This window comes from Plecotus auritus (genome assembly GCF_963455305.1).
Source record: "Plecotus auritus genome assembly, chromosome: 6".
NCBI lineage: Eukaryota > Metazoa > Chordata > Mammalia > Chiroptera > Vespertilionidae > Plecotus > Plecotus auritus.
Window position 1 is genome coordinate 80,977,113 of NC_137773.1, and position 22,201 is coordinate 80,999,313.

The window sequence follows — 22,201 nt, forward strand, 5'->3', positions numbered from 1 at the left end:
ACTTAATACTAAAATATTAAAAGTTTTCCCTGTTTTATTGTGAAAAGACAAAGAAGCCACTCTTACCACTTCTGTTTAATACTGTACTGAATGTCACAGCCACTGCAATAAGGCAAGAAAAAGAAAAGCAGGCAAATCCAAAAGGAAAAAGGAAAACACACTGCATTTGCAGATCACATGATTGTTTATGTAGATTTACAGAAACAACTTTTAGAACTCAGTAGTGAATTTCACAAGGTCATACCATATGAGGTTAATATATAAAAATCAACTGCATATCTATATACAGTTGGCCCTCTGTATCCATAGGTTCCAATTTTGCAGACTCCACCAATTGTGAATGAAAAGTATTTGAAAAAAAATTTTAAAGTTATGTTATTGTTGACATGTACTATGTAATTAGGCTTATGATGATTGCTGGATGTGTCTGTACTGAACACATACAAACTTTTTTCCTTGTCATTATATCCCCTTAATAATACAGTTTAATAACTGTTTATATATCATTACATTGTATTAGGTATTATAAGTATACAAGAAAGATGATTTAAAGTATGTGGGGAAATGTGCATAGATCATATGCAAATACCATGCCATTTTAGATAAGGGATTGAGCATCTGTGGATTCTGGTATCTGCAGGGGGGGTCCTGAAACCAATCCCCCATGGATACTGAGGAACAACTATACTAGTTGCAAACAACTTGAAAAAAATTTTCACTTTCCATAGCATCAACAAACATATTTTGGAATAAATTTAACAAAAGTCTTATAATATCTCTATAGTGACTATTCTAAGAGAAATTAAATAAAATCTAAGTAAATGAGGAGATGGACTATGTTCACGGATTGGAAGGCTCAGTATTGTTAAACTGCCAATTTTCTCCAAGTTGTTCTAAAGTTTTAACACGATCCCAATCTCAGCACATTTTTTAAATGCAATAGACAAGCTAATTCTAAATTTTACATAGAAATACAAAGGACCTAGCATATCCAAAACAACCTTGAATAACAATGACAGAGAAGATGTATACTATTTGACTTTAAAATACACAATAAAGCTGCAGTAATCAAGACAGTGTGGTAACTGTCACAAGGACTGACAAATAGACCAGTGGAACCGAAGAGAGCCCCAGTTTCCATTTATACAGTCAACTGAGCTTTGACAAAGGTGTCAATACAATCTCAGTGGGAAAAGGAAGTTTTTAAGTGATATTGAAACAATTAGATATCTATATAGGGGGAAAAGAAGCGTGGGCTCCTACCTCACACTACACATAAAAACTAATTCAAGATGGACCATAAGCTTAAATATGAAAGCTAAATACAAAAACTTGAAGAAAACAAGAGAGTGTTTTCTTGCCCTGGGGATAGGCAAAGGTTTATTAGAGACAACACAGAAAGCAGTAACTGTGTAAGAAAAACTGTTAAATTAGATTTCATCAAAAATAAAAAGTTTCTGCTCAAAGATTATCATTAACATAATGAATAGACAAGCCACAAAATGGGTTTTCTATTTGCAAAATCAAGATCTAACAAAAGACTGCTACTCGGGGTATATACAACAGCTAACTAAAAAAATAGGAAAATTTTAAAAGACACTTCACAAAGAAAATATACTGAAACATAAGCATATAATAATGTGCTCAACATCATTAGTCAGGAAAATGCAAATTAAAAGCGCAATGAGACACCACCACACACCCACTAGAATGGCTAAAGACTGACAACAGCATATGTTGGTGAGGATGTGGAACAACTGAATGCTCATATATTACTGGTAGGAGTACTAATGGTACAACCAGTTTGGGAAAACGTCTGGCAGTTTCTTATAAAACTAAACACATGATGTAACAATTCAATGTCTAGTTATCATCCAAGAGAAATAAATGCATATATTCACAAAAGACTTACAAGTATGTTTATTGAAATTTTATTCATAATAGCCACAATCTGGAAACAGCCCAGTGTTCAACAACAGAATGAATAAACAAACTGACCTCTATGCAGACAATGGAACACTACTCAGCACTCAAAAGGTAACAACTACTGAAATATCCAACAATGTTGATGAATCTCAAAATCTTGTGTGCAGTGAGCAAAGCCTTACACGGCAGAGTACAGGCATACCTCCTTTTATTGCACTTCACTGTATTGTATTTCACAGATACTGTATTTTTTGCAAACTGAAGGTTTGTGGCAACCCTGATTTGAGCAAGTCTACTGGCACCATTTCTCCAAAAGACTCAGATGATGGTCAGTATTTTTACTTAAGGTATGTACATTGTTTTTTTAGACATAATGCTGTTGCATATTTAATTGATTACATGTGATACATGTAAACATAACTTTTATATGCACAGGGAAATAAAAAGATGTATGTGACTCTCTTTCTTGCGATATTATTCATTTTATTGTAGTGGTCTGGAACCAAACCTGTGGTATCTCTGAGGTGTATGCTGTATGGTTCTACTTATATAAAGTCCTAGAATAGGCAAAACTAATTTACAGGAGGGGAAAAAAGAGAGAGAGAACAATGGCTGCCTCTGGAAGGTACAGAGAGGAATTTACTGGGAAGGAGTACAAGGAAACTTTCTAGAATGATGGCAATGGTCTACATCGTAAAAGGGTTTTGCTGCACCAGTATCTGCACTTGCTAGAGCTCATCAAATGATACACTTAAGATCTTTGCATTTCATTGTATGTATACTAACTACAAAAGACACCAGAAACAGCAAACTAGTTAATGATGGGCATGATGATGTATTTGGGGAGAAGTGTACTGAAGTCTGCAACTTACTTTGAAATGCAACTCAAAAAAAAAAGGGGGGGGGAGGAGGAATTGATGGATGAATAGAATGGATAGTTGAATAAATATGTGATAAGCTAAACAAGTACTGTAGAACACCACATGTACTAGTATGTGGTGTTCACTGGAAAATTCAATTTTTGTTAGCAATAAAATGGTGAAACAAAAACAATTAATGTATCTTTTTAAGATGACTAAGTTGTATCCTAGGTTGGGCTGCCAATGATAAGGATCCAGGTCAGCATCTATACAAATCAGGTTGACCAAAGGAGGAAGTAAAAGTGGTCAATATAACAAGTGAGGGGTGGGGAAGCATTAGAGCCGAAGCCCAGAAACACAGGAGGTTCTGAAGTCAGCCAGAAACACGGCCCAGGGCAGCAAAGCAGCAGTCACTTTCAGACATTCTTAGGCTGCTTTTGCTTTGTTCATAACTCTGCAAGTCTATGGAACTATCTTTTAAGCCTGGTACCCAGCATTCCTAGCACTTTAGCTTTTCTAATAAATGCAAGACATAGTTGAAGGATTCAAAGTCACTGACTGGGGAGGGAGGGGGGGAGGAAGGACGGGGAACGAATTAAAAATTCCACTGGGAGAAGATCTGACTCACCCACTTCTTGATGGGTAACTACCCTTTTAAATTGCATCTTATGAAAACAGTCAAGGAGCATTAAATATTGAATGTAAAACTGCTTCTGGGCAGAGCTGATTAAAAAGGAATAAAACTATTTTAAAAGGTTGTTCTGAGTTATTTGGCAAAATTTGCATTTTGGCGAATGAGTGACTCAGATCCCACTGTGGGTCCTTTTCATCTCCAGAGCTATGACTTTTAGAGGACGATAGTCACCAGCAATTGTTGCTCTCTGGAGATGATTGCAGAGTCTCAGTCTAGCGGACAGAAATCAGTGATTATCACTTTGCTTGATTTAATGAGCCTTCACAGAAACCTTACCTGCTTTGTCCTTCAACTTTCTATTCACTCAGCTTTCCCATTTTTCCATCTGCAAGGATATAGCATACTTTTTGCTACTAACTTGCCATCAATAATAACTAGGTTCACCTTTAGAGCTTTTTCTTACTCTTAACTTTTAATCTTTTAGATAAGAAACAAAACTTTAATCAGATCAGACACATGATAAAAAAACAGGGACACACAAGCTAACCCTAATTTGAACAGACTTTTAACTTTAAACATTGTTGACTCATCTGTCACAATATGTAATTTTTACTGAATTTAAAATTAATCTTTGAACTAAAAATCTCCGCTAATAAAAGTATTACATCTGTATAGTTAGCAAGCAAAAACAACTAATATCAAAGAATAGTAAAAGAAATATGAAATTCATCACTTTCCACCTGAGAGGTCAGCTACCCTGGGTAACCCAACCAGTTTTCAGGACTATGCTCTGGGCAAGGTAATAGAGAACAAGAAGATAAACATTGCATCCAAAAACATTGAAGAAAACATGTTATGTTCAAAACACAGCTTCTCTGGGCTGCTCTTTATTTCACAAAGATGTTAACATCTGAAAATAGTTTTCTGTATCTCTAAGTTCTGTAGCACAAACCAGGCTATTGTTTAAAATTATATGACGTTTCCCTCAAAAACAAATACCAACTCTATTATAGTAAATATTTATCTAAACAAAGCAAATAAGATGCCACAAATCGAATCTTTTTTTTTTTTTTAGATTATCTCATTAAAGCACAGAGACTAGGAGAAAAGAGCAAAACACGTCCAGTATGGCTTGGCAGGGTTTTATGGCTCCCAGATTGTACCTTTCTTACTTCCCAAGAGCCATTCATGAGATTTGTTGTAATGATGACTCAAATTATATATAAATTTTAATCTGAAAGTAGAGTGTCTGTTGCCCTCTTGAGGTAAATTGAAGAACAGAAAGAAAACAATGCTATCTTTGCCTAGAACATTACAGAAAGAAGCTTTCTTCTCCAAAGGGCTTTTTCTACAAACATATTGTGATCTGAAGCTAGCTAGTTGTAATATAAAGCTCTATTTTCACCCCAATAACAGACAATTTACAAATAACACTAGGCATCGGAACATTTCTGTAAAAATAAAGCTAAACTTTATACCAAGAAAAAAGAGAAATTTTTAAAGCTTCAACTGATGAAAATGTCAAACCAGATGCATCCTAAAAATTCATTAAGCAGCTCTTCAGTTGGCCTAGCTCAGTGGTCGGCAAACTGCGGCTCGCGAGCCACATGCGGCTCACAAGCAGCGGTTTGCTGCTCTGTTGACTAATGAGTTTGCCCATCACTGGGATAAGGGCTTAATCACAAGGAACAACAACGGCCTGTAATTATTGGAATCGAGAGTCTAGGTCAGTGGCTGGCAAACTCATTAGTCAACAGAGCGGCAAACCACGGCTCACGAGCCGCAGTTTGCCGACCACTGGCCTAGCTATATAATTCAGGGGACCCAAACTGTAGGCTGAAAAGCAATATGGCAAACTTTTATAGGGCTTGTGGGGGGTTGGGGGACAAGGCAAATCCCATATATTTTTATAGTTCAACTAAGAGGCCTGGTGCACGAAATTCGTGCACGGGGGAGAGGGGGTGTCCCTCAGCCCAGCCTGCACCCTCTCCAATCTGGGACCCCTTGAGGGATGTCCGACTGCCCGTTTAGGCCCGATCCTGGTGGGATCGGGCCTAAACGGGCAGTCGGACATCCTTCTCATAATCCAGGATGGCTGGCTCCCAACTGCTCGCCTGCCCGCCTTCCTGATTGCCCCTAACCACTTCTGCCTGCCAGCCTGATCATCCCCTAACCACTCCCCTGCCAGCTTGATTGATGCCTAACTGCTCCCCTGCCAGCCTGTTTGCCCCTAACTGCCCTCCCCTGCAGGCCTGGTCCCCCCCAACTGCTCTCCCCTGCAGGCCTGGGTCCCCCCCAACTGCCCTCCCATGCAGGCCTGGTCCCCCCCAACTGCCCTCCCCTGCAGGCCTGGTCCCCCCCAACTGCTCTCCCCTGCAGGCCTGGTCCCTCCCAACTGCCCTCCCTTGCTGGCCATCTTGTGGCGGCCATCTTGTGTCCACATGGTGGCAGGATCTTTGACCACATGGGGCAGCCATCTTGTGTGTTGGAGTGATGGTCAATCTGCATATTACTCTTTTATTAGATAGGATAGAGGCCTGGTGCACGGGTGGGAGCCAGCTGGTTTGCCCTGAAGGGTGTCCCGGATCAGGGTGGGGGTTCCCTTGGGGCGTGGGGCGGCCTGGGCGAGGGGCCTGTGGTGGTTTGCAGGCCGGCCACGCCCCCTGGCGACCCAAGTGGAGGCCCTGGTATCTGGGGTTTATTTATCTTCTACAATTGAAACTTTGTAGCCTGGAGTGGAGCCAAGCTTTCTGCTTGCTCTGTGGCGGCTGCCATTTTTTTTTTTTTGGATTTATGTATCTTCTATAATTGAAACTTTGTAGCCTTAAGCAGAGGACTGGGCCGGCCAGGGTGTGCGGAAAGCTTGGCTTCCTCCATCACCGGGGGCAACCCTAGCCTCCTGCTCTTTCCAGCTCCGTGGCTGCCACCATTTGTTTGGTTTTATGTATCTTCTATCATTGAAACTTTGTAGCCTTGAGTGGAGGCCTAGGCTGGCAAGGGCAGGCGGAAAGCTTGGCTTCCTCCATTGCCCGGGAAACCCAAGCCTCCCTCCTGCTCTCTGTGGCTGTAGCCATCTTTGTTGGGTTTATTTGCATATTTGCTCCTGATTGGCTGGTGGGTGTGGCTTGTGGTGTAGCTGAGTGATGGTTAATTTGCATATTACTCTTTTATTATATAGGATTCCACTTAATATGCAAGGTCTGCAACTCAAGAATAGCTGAGTATCCTATCTAATAAAAGAGTAATATGCAAATTAACCATCACTCTGCTACAACCACCAGCCATGCTTATATATTACACTAGAGGCCCGAATTTCATGCACCGGGCCTCTAGTGTAATATATAAGCATGGGTAGAAAAATTTAATAGTCTTGATAGATTATCCTTCTAGGGAATAATTTTAGTAACTAACCCTCTGAGGTACTGTTTCCATTCCAATGTCACAGGGCCTTGAATGAATTAAGATTCTTTTCTCCCAAATTACATCCTATTCTAAGCTATCATTTGATTTTCAGTATTAAGAATGAATTGGATGACATCATTACTCCTCTAAAGTTTGAAAGACTTCAGCACTTGACTAATAAGCATGACTCATATTCATGAATGATCAAGGTTTTGAATGAGCAATAAAAATATGGTCACCATCTCATCCTGCTTCTATGTCCCCTGCAGGCGGAAGAGATTACACTGGCCAGCTGTTAAGTCTAAATTCATGGATACAGAATTAACCTGTCACTTTATCTGCGGCAATCAAAGTAGATGCTCACACACACTCTCCCAGTGCTGAGCTCTTTACACAAGCCCCTCAAGCTATCATCGGTATTTATTTCAACTTATGAAAAAGCCTCTTTTTTTTTTCTTTCATGTTTACAAACCTAAAGGAGAGTAAAAGAAGTTAAGGGGGTAGGGGAAGTAGGAGGGCACAAAAAGACATTCCTAGCACCATTTCCTTATATATTATGAGCAGATAATCCCAAAATTTGCACTGTCAGCCCAGGATCTTTTGTATAGCCTACCTGACATCCAATTGAATATATCCTAAGCATTTCAAACTTAGCCTATCTAAAAAATCAAAACAAAACATTTTCTCTCATAAACCTGTTCTTCCCTCTGTCTTTTCCACCTCAGTATACGATGGTGGAAACTACCCATTGTTTCCCACAACCCAAACCTGAGTGTCATCCTTGACGCCTTCCTCTTTCTTATTCCCAACCCAACCCAAAGTCCTGTCAGTTGCAACAACAAATACGGTCTAATACACCCTCTCTTCTCAATCATTACTATTACCTCGCTCACCTGAGCCAGGATGGACACAATAGTCTTCTCTATGGTTTCCTACTTTGACTTTTGTACCCCATCTAATCCAGAGATTTTCAACAGGTGTACTGCAAGGATTTTTAAAACATGCAAAACCTGGCTATTTAGTCTGGAGCACTGACCTCTTTTCCCTTAGATTATCAAATTTAAAAAATGAAAGCAGCCAAAACCGGTTTGGCTCAGTGGATAGAGCGTCAGCCTGCGGACTGCAAGGTCCCAGGTTCGATTCCGGTCAAGGGCACGTAACTTGGTTGTGGTCACATCCCCAGTAGGAGGTGTGCAAGAGGCAGCTGATCGATGTTTCTCTCTCATCGATGTTTCTAACTCTCTATCCCTCTCCCTTCCTCTCTGTAAAAAATCAATAAAATATATTAAAAAAAAAAAAAATGAAAGCAGCCCTAACTAGTTTGGTTCAGTGGATAAAGTGTCGGCCTGTGGACTGGGGGGAGGGGGAGGTTTTCAGGTTCGATTCCGGTCAAAAGGCATGTACCTTGGTTGCGGGCACATCCCCAATCGGGGGTGGACAGGAGGCAGGCTGATGGATGTTTCTCTCTCATCAGTGTTTCTAACTCTCTATCCCTCTCCCTTCCTCTCTGTAAAAAATCAATAAAATATATTAAAAATATTTAAAAAAATTAAAAAAAAAAATGATAGCAGCCAACACAACAATAGCCTTCCGGTGTGAATGAATCAAAATTATACCTTTTATTTTCAGAACGGCCAAAAACATACATTTTGGTGTGCTGCAAAATTTTAGCAGTTTATGTGTGCCATGAGATGAAAAAGGTTGAAAATCATTGCTCTAATCCATTGGCCAGACAACAGTCAGAATGACCATCTTACTTATCACCCTGAATATGTCACTCTCCTGCTTAAAACCACTCATCTACTTCCTACCTCATTTCAAATAAAATTTTAATTCCCCGAGTGTATAAAATTTGGCCCACACCTAACTTTCAAACTCATCTCATGACATTTTCTCCTTTGTTCAATGGGCTCTATCTGCCTTGGCCTCCTCTCTGTTCCTAGAATAGCCCAACTTCTTCCCCATTTCAGTGTCTTTCTCTTATTTTTTTCTGCTCTTGGCCTGAGTCTTCCTCACACTTCAGATCTCAGCTTAAATATTACCACTTCATCTAGAGAGTAACCCTATTTATTCTGTAGCACAGTAGTCTATGTCCATCATAGCACTTACTGTTTATTTTTTGTTGAACTAGTAAAATATTAAGTACCACGAGGGCAAGGACAGCATCTGTCTTGGTCACCATGTTGTTCCCAGTGCCTTTAACAGTGCACAGCATCTAATGTGCCCTCAATAAACATTCCATCACCCTAGCCGGTTTGGCTCAGTGGATAGAGCATCAGCCTGTGGACTGAAGGGTCCCAGGTTCAATTCTGGTCAAGGCCACATGCTCGGGTTGTGGGCTTGATGCCCAGTAGGGGGCGTGCAGGAGGCAGCCAATGAATGATTCTCATCATTGATATTTCTATCTCTCTCTCCCTCTCCCTTCCTCTCTGAAATCGATAAAAATATATTAAACAAAACAAAAAAAATCCCATCAATAAGAGGGACTAGCCAGGTGTTCCTGAAACTTCTAAAAATAAAAATTATTTTAAGATTTTCGTTTCTTGCCAGTTTGGCTCAGTGGAGAGTGTCAGCCTGTGGACTGAAGGGTCTCGGGTTCAATTCCAGTCAAGGGCACACACCTCAGTTGCAGGCTCCTGACTCTGGTCAGGACTATGCGGGAGGCAACTAATCTATGTGTCTCTCTCACATTGGTGTTTCTCTTTGTCTCTCCCTCTCCCTTCCATTCTTTCTAAAAATCAATGAAAAAAATAATATCTCCAAGTGAGGATTAAAAAAAAAAAGTTAAAAAAAAGACTTTCACTTCTTAAATCATTGAATTATATATGAAACTTTAGAATTCTTCTTGCTAAAAATTGAGATATGAGGTATCAAAAGAATGCATAATTCTGTTTTGTCAACTAGATTTTGGAATAAATAAATGATCAATTCATAAACACATTATTTAATAATTACTAAAAAGTAGCTATTTATAAAGAAAATAATGGTTACTTAATACTAGTCACTTGTTTTGTTGATTTTATAGCAGCTAAATGTTTCAGAGTACCCAGGGCTCTTATGGGGTGGGCTAAAAACTCAACTAGCTCAATCAAAACTTCTCCTGCCTGCAGTTTAGACCAGCCTAAGGCTAAAAAGATCTTCAAGGGATCTTGTGAACCACTCTTTCTCTTGAGAATACTAATGTCAACAAACCATACTCCCTTAAAAAAAAGGGTGGGGATTATTTAAATGGAAGTAATCCATTCCCACCAAACAGAAGTAACTACATGAACTAGGGATGTGTGAGATGATACATGTTAACTTAAACTTATTGTGGTAATCATGTAACTCAAATCATTTTGCTGTACACCATAACATATACAGTGATATGTCAATATACCTCAATAAAACTGGGAAAAATGTATTTTAACCTTACAATCCATCAAAAGTATGCAATTAAAAATCATGAAATCTATTTCTCGCGTCCCCCTTCCCCCAAACACACACACACACAAAAAAAAAGGAAAGAAAGAAAGGAAGAGGAATGTAGATGTAGAGCCAAAGGAATTCTCACAGGCTGCTGCTAGGAAGATAAACTGACAACCACTTTGGGGAATATGACAAGAAAATGATTTCTTACTTGACTGCCTCGTAAATATTGTTAGAGGTATGTCCTGACAAGGCATCATGTAAGTTGCGTATAAAATAGTCTCTGTATTCTTCAGGAAGGGCCATAAATGTTCCACCCATCACAATAAACTCCACTTTATCCACACTGTGACCAAGCTGTTTCAACTGAAAGACATAAATTAATCAACATTAAAAGGATACAATCACTATCCTAAGAGAGTACTGCAAATTTCTAATTTTATTTTGCAGTGTTTTCATCAGTATAGTTTAAAAATGAGAAGCAATTTAACATACTTAGCAAGTTCTGTGGATTAAAAAGAGACTCCAGATTCTGAAATAAAAAAAAAAAAAAATAGTATAGCTCAAATAAGGAGGGAGAGTGAGAATTAAAAATAATAAACAAGAAGCTTGATGTTAATACCTACAGAGTGGAAATTTTAAAAACACACAGAATATAAACTAGAAAGCAGTAAAGGCAAATATAAGCAACTATTTATCAATCATGTATTTTATGCTAGATTTGGTGGTAAGCCTTGGGGACAAAGGAGATAATTCATGCAACATAATCAGGACTTGATGCAAATGAAAGAAAAAGAACACTAGATTAGAAACAGAAATTAAGAAAGCAGTTGTAAATTGAAACTTTAAAGTTTTAAATCAATTGTGAGTTTTCTGGACATAGGTAGAACCTCAATCCTGCTTTCTGGGTGGAAAATAAAAATCTGATTGATAAAATATGAAATACAATGCCTCTACTATTAGAGATGCAAATGTTACAGATCTTTGATTTTATCAACCACAATAAGCCAAGATTCTAATTTTCAAAAACAGGTATTTAAATTTCTTGCCATATCTTAGGCTTGAAAAAAAACTGGATTAAGTTGCTACCAAATTATGAACTCGAATGTACTATATAAAGGATGTGTATGCTTAATATTTGTTTCTGAAAATGGCAAATAATTTATACATATTTACATCTTTATGTATGTATACATATTTACATACCCATATGCATAAATATATCATATGCATATATACTTTAAAAATATATATGTAAGCATGTTTATATATGTATATATAAATCAAGATTAAAAGAATATTCTGTCTATGGTCTGCAAGGGATACACAACAAAATCATCCTGATATCTTTTTCAGAATATCTTGGCAGGACCCCAAACCAGACGTAAGCAGAACATCCAGAGGTAAAGATCTGGCTCATGTTTTGGAAAAGCTGTGATGATTCTAGTAATTTATAGTTAAAAAAAAAAAATCACTGCTCTATTATAATTTTTTAAAATCCATGCTCTTTTTTGGTAAACAAAAACATCTCACACAGTAGTAAAACATTTTAAATAAACTAAATATAAATATCATGGCTAAAAGAGAAATCAAAGCAATGGTCAGTTTAGAACATGCTTTTCCATACTACGTAGGCTCCCTGCCCCCAGTGGGGTCCTCTCCTATAGCTGGCCATCCCGATCCACACATGCTTGGGTGACAGTCAAGTGAAAATCAGAACCTGATGGTCTTCACTAATAGTGACAGTTAGATTAAACAGAGTGACTCACTGACTATGGTATATATTACTTTCCAGTTGAGATTTTGTGGTTGCCCTACTAGATGTTACTATGAAAACTACATACAGTATTCACATTTTTTTAAATTGGACAAGTTTAAAATTGTAAAATCTGTAAAAATAAAACTGTATTAATGTTCAGATTTCTTGAACAGAGCATGGCCATTTAAAAGTTCTTGTTTTCAATCAGCTATACTGAGGTATAATTTACATACAATAGAACCAATTAATTTTAAGGATAAATTGGATGAGTTTGGATTTTTGGAGTTGTATAACCACCATGACAATCATGATACAGAACGATTCCACAGCCCCCAAGTATTCCTCACATCCCTTTGCAGTCAATTCCCTATTCCTACTCAACCAAACAGCACAAAACTCATGTGGCCCAGGAAAGCTAAACTTCAATCCATCCACCTACTGCCTAAGTGTTTCCACACATCTACATTCTGTAAATTTTATACCATAAATGACTGCCTACAAACTGAAATCTATAGAATACAAGACAATAGTCTCTAAAGGAATTGATAGTTCTGATCTTTCTAGGTATTGCAAAATAGTCTCCCTCCCTCAGATGGATAGTAAAAACTTATAATGGGGAAAAATACTCTTTTAGTTCTTATTTCAGGTACAACTCAAATCAAGAAATAATATCTCTAAGTCTAAAAATCGAATTTAAAATTGCTTTTTAAAAACTCACCTGCTCTATGCGGTGTCTTGTCTGTAGATAAGGGTCGTATCTAGCACGAATAGCTCGCATGGAGGTTGGCTGAGAAAAAAAAGAGAAAAAGATTGTGTTATGCCCACACTAAACTAAAAATACAAAGTGGTTTCAAAGGGTGTATTAAAAATAAAATTCTCCTGTGCTTCTTTCTTCCTTTCTCAGTCTTCAAAGTATGTCCTGTAGCATCTGGCTAGTCTCCACCCCCACTGTCATGAGTATCTGAACAGCAGGACGTCTTCTTAGATCATATTTATCTTTGTATAAACACTTATAGAAACAACACAAATTGTTATATTACTTACAGACATAGATGTGCATACATATTCAAAGGAGTTATTTGGTAAAATAACCTTTAAATAATGGCTTAACAAAAAAGCCTTTATGTTTCTATACAATGGAATATTCTACAACCAAGAAACAACATATTGTTATGTTTTCTAAAATATATTGCTAAATGAAAAAGGCAAGATGCAAGGTTTTGTAAAACCTTATAAGTAAAAAAGTAGGATAAAGAATATAAAGAATAGCCAAAACCGGTTTGGCTCAGTGGATAGAGCGTCGGCCTGCGGACTGAAAGGTCCCAGGTTCGATTCCGGTCAAGGGCATGTAACTTGGTTGCGGGCACATCCCCAGTAGGAGGTGTGCAAGAGGCAGCTGATCGATGTTTCTCTCTCATCGATGTTTCTGACTATCTATCCCTCTTCCTTCCTCTCTGTAAAAAATCAATAAAATATATTAAAAAAAAAAAAAAGAATATAAAGAATAACTATGTGCTTATATATCCATATAATATCTTTAAAGGATATATAGGAAAGATAATACTGATTGTCTGTTGGGGTGGAGGGGGCTGGAGCAGAAAGGGACAGGTAGGGGACAAGAATGACAAGGAACCTTCTCATTGAATAATTCCTTTTGTATTTTCAAAAATCTGAACTATGAATAACAGGTAAATAATTAAAAAAACATTTACTAATATATGCGTGTGTGTGTGTGTGTGTGTGTGTGTGTGTGTGTGTGTGTGTGTATGAAGAAAGTCACATAGCTGGCTACTGACCTCTCTGAAGAGGCTAACTGCTTCAAAAGCCTGCTCACTGGTCTCCTCTTCCACTCTTGCCCCCACTCTAATTCTTTGTTACCATCAAATGATCTTTTAAAAAACTACATTGGATTATATCATTCCTTTAAATCTTTTTTATTATTGTTAATCCTCATTGGAGGATTTTTTTTCCATTGATTCTTAGAGAGGAAGAAAGGGGGGGGGGGCGGAAGAGGGGGAGAGAGAGAGAGAGAGAAACATCAATGTGTTTCACACTCCGAGTGGGCCAGAATTGAACCTACAACTCAGGTACATGCCCTTGACGGGGAATTGAACTAGAACCCAAGAACCTTCAGTATGCAGGCCAAATGCTCTAACCACTTAGCCACACCAACCAGGGCAATTCCTTTAAATCTTAATGACTTCTCATGTCACCTATAACAAAATCCAAACTCCTTGCCCTGGCTTACAAGTCACTATGACATCTGTCTCTCCAAACTCATTCTTCCTCTTACCCTCTATGCTCCAGAACATCCCACTGTCATTCCTAATATGGCTCCTTGTTCTAGCTATTCTCTCTGCTGGAAATGCTCGTTGCTGAAATTCTTGAAAGGCCCCTTCCTGTCATCAGGACTCAGTTAAAACATCATCTCCTCAGAGAATCCCTTCCTAACCACCACAGCTAAATTACCCACCCAGCTATAACTTACAATTTCACTTCTCTGTCTAGCATTTACTAGTACCTGATATTTCTTTTTTGTTTTGTTTCTTTATTGTCTATCTCCCACTATTAGAATGTAAATTCCACAAGACAAGGGACCTTGTCAGTTTTTCCACTGCTACACACACAGGTAGTTCAATGTAGTGGTGAGAAACACAGAATTCAAAGCCTGGCTTTGTCACTGACTCGGATTGAGTCCTTGAGCCAGTTGTTTAAGGCTTGTGTTTCCTTATCCATTAAACCAGGATAATAGTAGCATCTACCTTCAAAATGCTGCTGGTAAGACAAAGTCATAAAATGCTTGTTTGACATATTATTAATAATAAATGCTTCCATAAGTATTTCTCCGGTGACTAGAAAACTATATGTAGTCAGGAAAAAATAACCTTTGTAATCAGGAAAAATTTTAAGCTAGTACTTGTAAAAGCACACACAGGCAAAGTATGTTGTAACATTTCCTCAGGACAACCTCACATTACTTTACCTCATATCCAGTATAAGACTGGGTTGAGTACTCAAAATCTGAATCAGGTCCACCAGGGCAGTATCTGCCAATAAAACAGAAGGATGAAGATGTCAGATACAAAACTAAGTTTAAAGTCAAGTTCAAATATTGCTGTCTCCATAAAATTCAGATAACAAATTTCATTTTCACATCCTAAGAGAAAAGTCTACCATGCAATGTCTATAAATAATATTTTTTACTAACAAGTAAACGAGTTGAACATATAAGGGAACATTATTACAATCATTTTCAGAATGCTACCATCACTATTATTTCAAAGACTTAAAATTTTAGGGGCAAATAACAGGACCTAAGTTTTCCTAACTTTGGATTGATATTCAGAGTGCTCTCTTGGTATTACACTTAAGAATATCACTCACCTATTTAATCTTTCTACTTGGAATCATGCATAGTCTTCTGCTAATTTTTCCAATTATCTAAATTTTAAAAGTTTAAAGGTTATTTATAAAAATAATTTTTATACTTTTCTGATCCAAATTCATTTAAAATTTCTGACATTTGGAATTTCCATGTTTCATTTATTGCGTTAACATAACTGTTTACTAAAATTAACAGACTTTATACAGTTTAGAGTTCTATAACCTATGTATTTTTTATTGCATATCATAACAAATTAAAATCTTTGTTTCATTTTTAAAACAAAATATCCTATCAATGGTTGCTGTTTCAAAGAACTAACTTATGAATTTATTAAATCAAAGTTTTAAATATTACCAGCATGCACTGATTAAGGCTCTAGGGGACTTATTAATTGAATTAAAATATATACACACACAACTTATCAAAATCATCATACTTACACACAGATATTTCCTGTAAAACTAATGTGTGGACATCTGTGGGGTTTGCACATCACAGCTACAACAGCAATCTATAAAAGAAAGATTAATATAAAACTATTATGAGAGAATTGATAGAAAATCCCGGAGAGAGGTTATATCTCAGAAAAAGGGAGCAGAATGGAATCAGAGAGGCACACGGGCTTCAAAGGTATTGGTAAATGCTGTATTTCTGAAGCTGAGCAGCAGTGAGTACAAGGGTGATCTCTTTTCAATGTTATTTGAAAACTAGAGGCCCAGTGTATGAAAATTCATGCACTGGAGGGGGGAGGAGTCCCTCAGCCCAGTCTGCCCCCTCTCAGAGTCCAGGAGCCCTCAGGGGCAGGAGGTGACCTAGCGATCAGGGCAAGGCGACGCCCCATCACACCTCTGCTGCTGCCTGGGCAGCCACCATCCGAGGCTTGCCTGCGCCTTGGGCCGGCCCTGGGCGGCTGGGTAGCTGCCACCTGAGGCTTGCCTGCACCTCAGGCTGGCCCTGGGCGGCTGGGGGGCTGAGGGGACTGGGGGACTCTGGAGGCTTGCCACACGCCTGCCGTGCCGGCGGGGCTGAGGGGACTGGGCACCGCCATCTTTGAGGGCGTGGAAGTCAATTACCATACTCTCTCTTTATTGGCTGTGGGCGCCGCCATCTTTGTGATGGTGTAAGGGTCAATTAGCATATTCCCTCTTTATTAGATAGGATAACATTGATCTCTCTAAAATGTACATATGCATTGTATATACTAGTTTGTATTAGACTTTACAATAAATTAAGTAAAAAAATAAGAAATAATTTTTAAAGTCACAGGGATTCTTATTCTCTCTGATATGTGTTACTAAAATAGCCTAGAAGAAAAACAGCCTGAAGAAAAAAACTACTTTATGCAATTCTACACAATTACATCTAAACTCCTTGTGGACACACAAGATCTCAATATTTAGAGCAGAGACAATTAAACTAGACTTCACAGTGTGTGCAAAATATTCTCAGAGGGGTCTTTCAGAGCCCAAGTTGGGTGAGTGAGGAGAGTATCTGCTTGAGAAAGAGGGGGATAGGCCTTCTGTGGAAATAGGAGACTGGTTACAAATAGGAGTGGTTACTCAAATAAAGGCACACACTAAGGTGAATGCAAGCCAGGTTTCTTACTGTCAGAGAAGAAAGTTATAAATGTGGAAAGGGACAGAACTAAAATGAACTCGTGTGCTGGACAGAACTGAAGGTACTATTGTGAACTCAGAGTTTTCAACAGACTGATATACAAATAAATATGGAAGCAAATGTGTTATGTATATGTGTGTGCGCGCGTATGTATGTACGTATGCATATATATTTCCTAGCTTGATCCACTGAGAGGGTCTGGAAGCAGCAACACCCTAATAGCCTATCTAGCGCTCAGATCTTGGCCTCTAAATGCCCTTCTCTACTAAAAGGAACCAGGACTCCTGAGAGAAAAGGCTGATTCCAGGGCCCAGGCAAAGAAAGTACAAGACGAGCCTGGAACATTTTATTATGACAGAAAACTAGAAACTGCTCAAAGAATGATGGGGACATTTTTTTAAAAAGACATAGAAACCTGGTTGAAAGGGCTCCCACTGGTCAAACCTGGGATAATTTGTGCATCAAAATAAATAATGATTATAACCCACCTAATAAGAATCCATGAATCCACTCACACAAATAAATGAATAAGTAAATTGGAAGTCTGATAAGGAACAGGAGGATATTTACATAATATTTACAAAAATACTTTACCACACAAAACTTCTTAATTACAAAGTGGAAAAGAATAACTTTACAGAGGAGAAGCCTGGCAGACATCACCTTGACCAGAATGAAAACATCAGTGACAAAACGAAATGAAATTATGCCCCCTGATGGGATGCAGTAATACAGAATCACTTCTGTAATGCTCCTGCCAAAGACACATGACCAGAATCTAATTATGAAGAAACATCTGATTAAATCAAATTGAGGAACATGCTGCAGAATAACTTGCCTGGCATCCTCAAGTGTTAAAGTAACGAAATCAAGGAAATACAGCAGTGTCCAGACTAAAGAGACATGACAACTAAATGAAACAAGTAATTCTGAATTGGGTCCTATAGGTCATTCTTGAAACAGCTGGTGGGACTTGAATGAGGTCTGAGGATTAGACATCAGTAACGTATCAGTGTTAAAATTCCTGACTTGGATGGCTGTATTGTAGCAATGTAAGAAAATGTCCTAACTTGTAGGAAATATGCACTAAAGTATTCAAAGGCTTGAGTTTCACAACTTACTCTTAAATGGCTGGGGGAGGGAAGGAATGTTCTTTGTACTGGACTTTCGACTTTTCTGTAAGTTTGTGATTATTTTTCATAATAAAAATTATTAAAATTTGATGTAAAACATGCAATAATGATCTCTAGAGAAACATCAAAATACATAAATATTCTGATCTGATTGAAAAACTTATTGTTTCAAACAAACATTTTTATTTAAAATGAGACACAACCATACATACCACTGATGAGGCCAACCTAATTCAGCAACGTTTTACTGAGGGCCTCCTACATAGACAGGCCACGTTCTAGAGCTACACAGAACAGGGGGCGCCTGAGACTACAAAATATGAACACACTGCCTCTGTCCTCTAAAATCGTACCTAGCAAAACTGCCCTAGGCGTACAGAAATACGCTATTTCAAAACCACATGCATGTAGAAAATTCTGGGAATGCAGAAAATCCTGGGAACGCCGAAAGAAGGGAATTAATTAGCCCTGACCAGGGGAGTCAGGAAAGCCTTCCAGGAGGGGCTAACAACCGTGCTGAGTAAGAGTTAACTGAGCTAACAAGGCAGAGGGCCAGGGAAGCAATATGCAGTAGTTTCCAAACATGTTTAAAGCAGTAAAACTCTTGTTTCGTAACGTTTTACTTAAAACCCCAATTTATAAGATTAAAAGCAGTAGCCCTGGATGAAGTAGAGATGAGACCTGCTCCCATGGCTTCCCTATACTATTCTCCTCAGCAGCTCCTAAAAAATTCTAAGGAATCCTGTAGTTTTGTTGAATACTGCGTAAAAGTTACCGATAAAGTAGAAAAAGCAATGACTTTGGAGTCAGCCAGAGAGGTGTAGGTTTAAATCTTTCCTCTGCCTCTTGCTGTGCATTTTCCTACTTACAGTATTACCTATCCCTGCAAAAATGTTTTGAGGATTAAATTAGAAAACATACCAGCACAGTGGCTGGTATGTAACAGGTAGGCAACATGTGGTAGCTATAGTTGTAATTAATAGTGACACTACTAAGAATAACAACAAACATGGTGTTCTAAGCAAAACAAGCAAACAAAAATCCTTAAATACAAACTCACAATGGATCACTGACCTAAATGTAAAATGCAAAACTGTAAAACTTTCTGAAGATAACTAGGTGACCTTCAGTTTTGCCATGAGTTTTTACATACAACATCAAAAGCACAATCCATGAAAGAAAAACTGGTAAGTTGAACTACATTAAAATTTGAAAGTCCTGCTCTGAGAAAGATACTGTTAAGAGAATGTAAAGACAAGCCACAGGCTAGAAGAAAACATTTGTTAAACACCTTTCTGATAAGAGATGTGTACCTTAAATATACAAAGAACTCTTACAAACTTCACAATAAAAAACCAAATAACCCATTTAGGAATAGGGCAAACGATCTGAACAGACACCCCAACAAAGAAGACATGCAGATAGCAAATAAGTATATGAAAAGATATTCTTCATCAGATGGCATTCAGGAATTGCAAATTGAAACAACAATAAGGGACCACTGCACACACATATTAAAATGGCCCAAATCCCAAACACTGACTGCTGGCAGGCATGTGGATCAACAGAAGTCTCGTTCACTGTTGATGAAAAATGCAAAATGGTACAGCCACTTTGGAAGACAGTTTGACAGTTTCTTAAAAAGCTAAACATAGTCTTATCACATGATCCAATAATCATAAATGAATTGAAAACTTCTGAGTACACAAAAACCTTCACACAAATGTTTACAACTTTGTTCATAACTGCCAAAAACTGGAAGCAACCAAGATGCCCTTCAATAGGTGAATGGATAAATAAACTGTGGTACATCCAGTGAATACTATTCAGCACGAAAAACAAATGAACTATCAGCCACTGAAAAGACATAACCTTATAAGCATCTTGCTAAATGAAAGAAGCCAATCTGAAAAGGCTACAGACTGATTCCAACTACATGACATTCTGGAAAAGGCAAAGGTATGGAGCAGTAAATAGATCAGTGGTTGCCAGAGGTCCGGAGCAGAGGAAAGGATGAACAGGGGAGTTTTAAGGCAGTGAAACTATTCTACATGATCCTGCTAATGGTGAACACATGACATTACGCATTTGGTAAAACCTACTGTACAACACTATGAGGGACCCTAATGTAAAAACTGTAAGCTTCAGTTGATAATAGTGTAACAATACTGGTTCGTGAATTGTAACAAATGCTCCAAATGAATGCCGGGTATTCGTAATAGGGCAATCTGTGGAGAAAGGGAAGTATATGAAAACTGTGTATTTTCTGCTCAATTTTTCTGTAACCTGAAGACTGCTCTGTAAAAAATACACATACACAAAAACAAAGAACCACCAGAATAACAGCAGAAATAAAAGCATGGAAGTCAAGATGCAGAGCACATAGAAATCAGCTGTGTACTTCCGATATTTTTAATAGATTACTCTGGTGACATTGCAGAATACATATGGCGCAGGCAAGACAGGTTAAGAAATGACTGAAATAATCTAAACAAGAAATAAAACATTCCTACCAATGGTGGTAGGAATGAACAATGCATTTCATTCCTGGGGAGAAGGGAAAGGAAGTAGATGAGACTGAGTGAAAGGGGCACTAGAAACTAAGATGGACAAGAAAAATGCATGAGCACATCTGAGGTTAGTTTGGGTTATGATACACGTGAGGGTCTACATGGAGTCAAAGGAGAGATGTCTAACAGGCAATCCGAAATGAGCCTGAAGCTTGGGGAGAGGTTGGAGCAGGGAGTATATGGCTATACTTAAAATGTGAATGAATGAGATCACCAAAGAAAGCATGTACAGCACTAAATACAGTGGGCCCAGGACCACAGAAAACATCAATTTTTAGAGGCAGCAGAACAAGAGTAGCCCTCAAAGAAAGAAATGGTCAGAGATAGGAGGAGCAGTTAGAATGGTGTCATAAAGCCAAGTATATCAGGTTGAACGGTTGCTCAATCTTCGTCTTCCAGTGTCAAGCTCATAAACAATGGCAAAACCAAAAATTCAAGACTTATCTATAAAGCATATTATTTGGGGATAAGGAAGTAAATGCTAAGAAATCCGCTAAGAGTTAAAAGTGTTTGCCCTTGGGGAAAAGAGGAGGAAGTGAGAGATTTGGAAATACTGGTTTTTCTTAAAGAGCCTTTACTTAGATACAAACAAACAAAACAAAAACACTCAAGTATAAGGGAGAAGAGACCAGGATTGCTAGTACATTTCATGTAGAAGTTTTGGGGTTTAATTAGCCATAAATGTAATATAATCCAGAATATACAGCCACCAAAGAAGTCAATGCAAGTTTCAATTACTAGAAAAATAATATCCTCATTCAAATAACAGAATGAACTTCTTTTTTTGTTAATCCTCACCCAAGGATATTTTTCCACTGATTTTTAGAGAGAGTGGAAGGGACTGGGAGAGACAGAGAGAGAAACCTCAATTTGTTGCCTCCAGTAGCTGGGGCCGAGAATTGAGCCTGCCTGCAATCGAGGTATGTGCCCTTCACTGGAATCGAACCCGTGACCCTTCAGTCCTCGGGCCAATGCTCTATCTACTGAGCCAAACCAGGCAGGGCCAGACTGAACTTCTTAGATCACATCAGGAACAGAGAATTCAATTTGGGTACCATATTTTAAGAGGGTCCAAATCCTATATCTCCAACCATCCTTTTTATCCTAGAGTTCCTACCCTAATTCAGGCTCTTAACACTTCACACCTAGGTAAAGCCAAGAGTATCTTAACAACTTTGTGTGTTTTTATTTTTGTTTTTGTCTCCAAATTACCCTATATCTTGTATCCAAAGTAATTTTCTGAAAATTTATTTTGTTCATATCACTCCCTTTCTCAAAAACCTCAAGCAGTTTCCTATTGTCCAGTTTCTTTGTGGGACATTTAAGAACTTTTACAAGCTGATCCCAAACTAACTTTGCAATCCAATGGCCTGAGGCTTTCCCAAACGAATGATCAATTCCAGGCAGTCTGGTGTACTCACTGTTCCCTGCACACACTTCCAACATCTCTATCTCTGCGCCTCAGTTCTCTGTGCCCTTGCTCCCATTACTGTTTGAGCCTGCTCTC

The 22,201-nt window shown here is 38.3% G+C and overlaps 1 protein-coding gene across 2 annotated transcripts in view; it reads right to left on the reverse strand.

The window, feature by feature from the left end:
• Positions 1–22,201, reverse strand: part of ELP3 (elongator acetyltransferase complex subunit 3) — a 162,668-nt gene that overhangs the window by 127,775 nt on the left and 12,692 nt on the right. For both annotated transcript variants that reach the window (XM_080676108.1, XM_080676109.1), the window contains exons 4-7: positions 15,815–15,885; positions 14,973–15,036; positions 12,708–12,776; positions 10,442–10,596 (exon numbers count right to left, since the gene is read on the reverse strand). In XM_080676108.1, the coding sequence (XP_080532234.1) occupies positions 10,442–10,596; positions 12,708–12,776; positions 14,973–15,036; positions 15,815–15,885 (359 nt within the window). The remainder of the gene's footprint in view (positions 1–10,441; positions 10,597–12,707; positions 12,777–14,972; positions 15,037–15,814; positions 15,886–22,201) is intronic.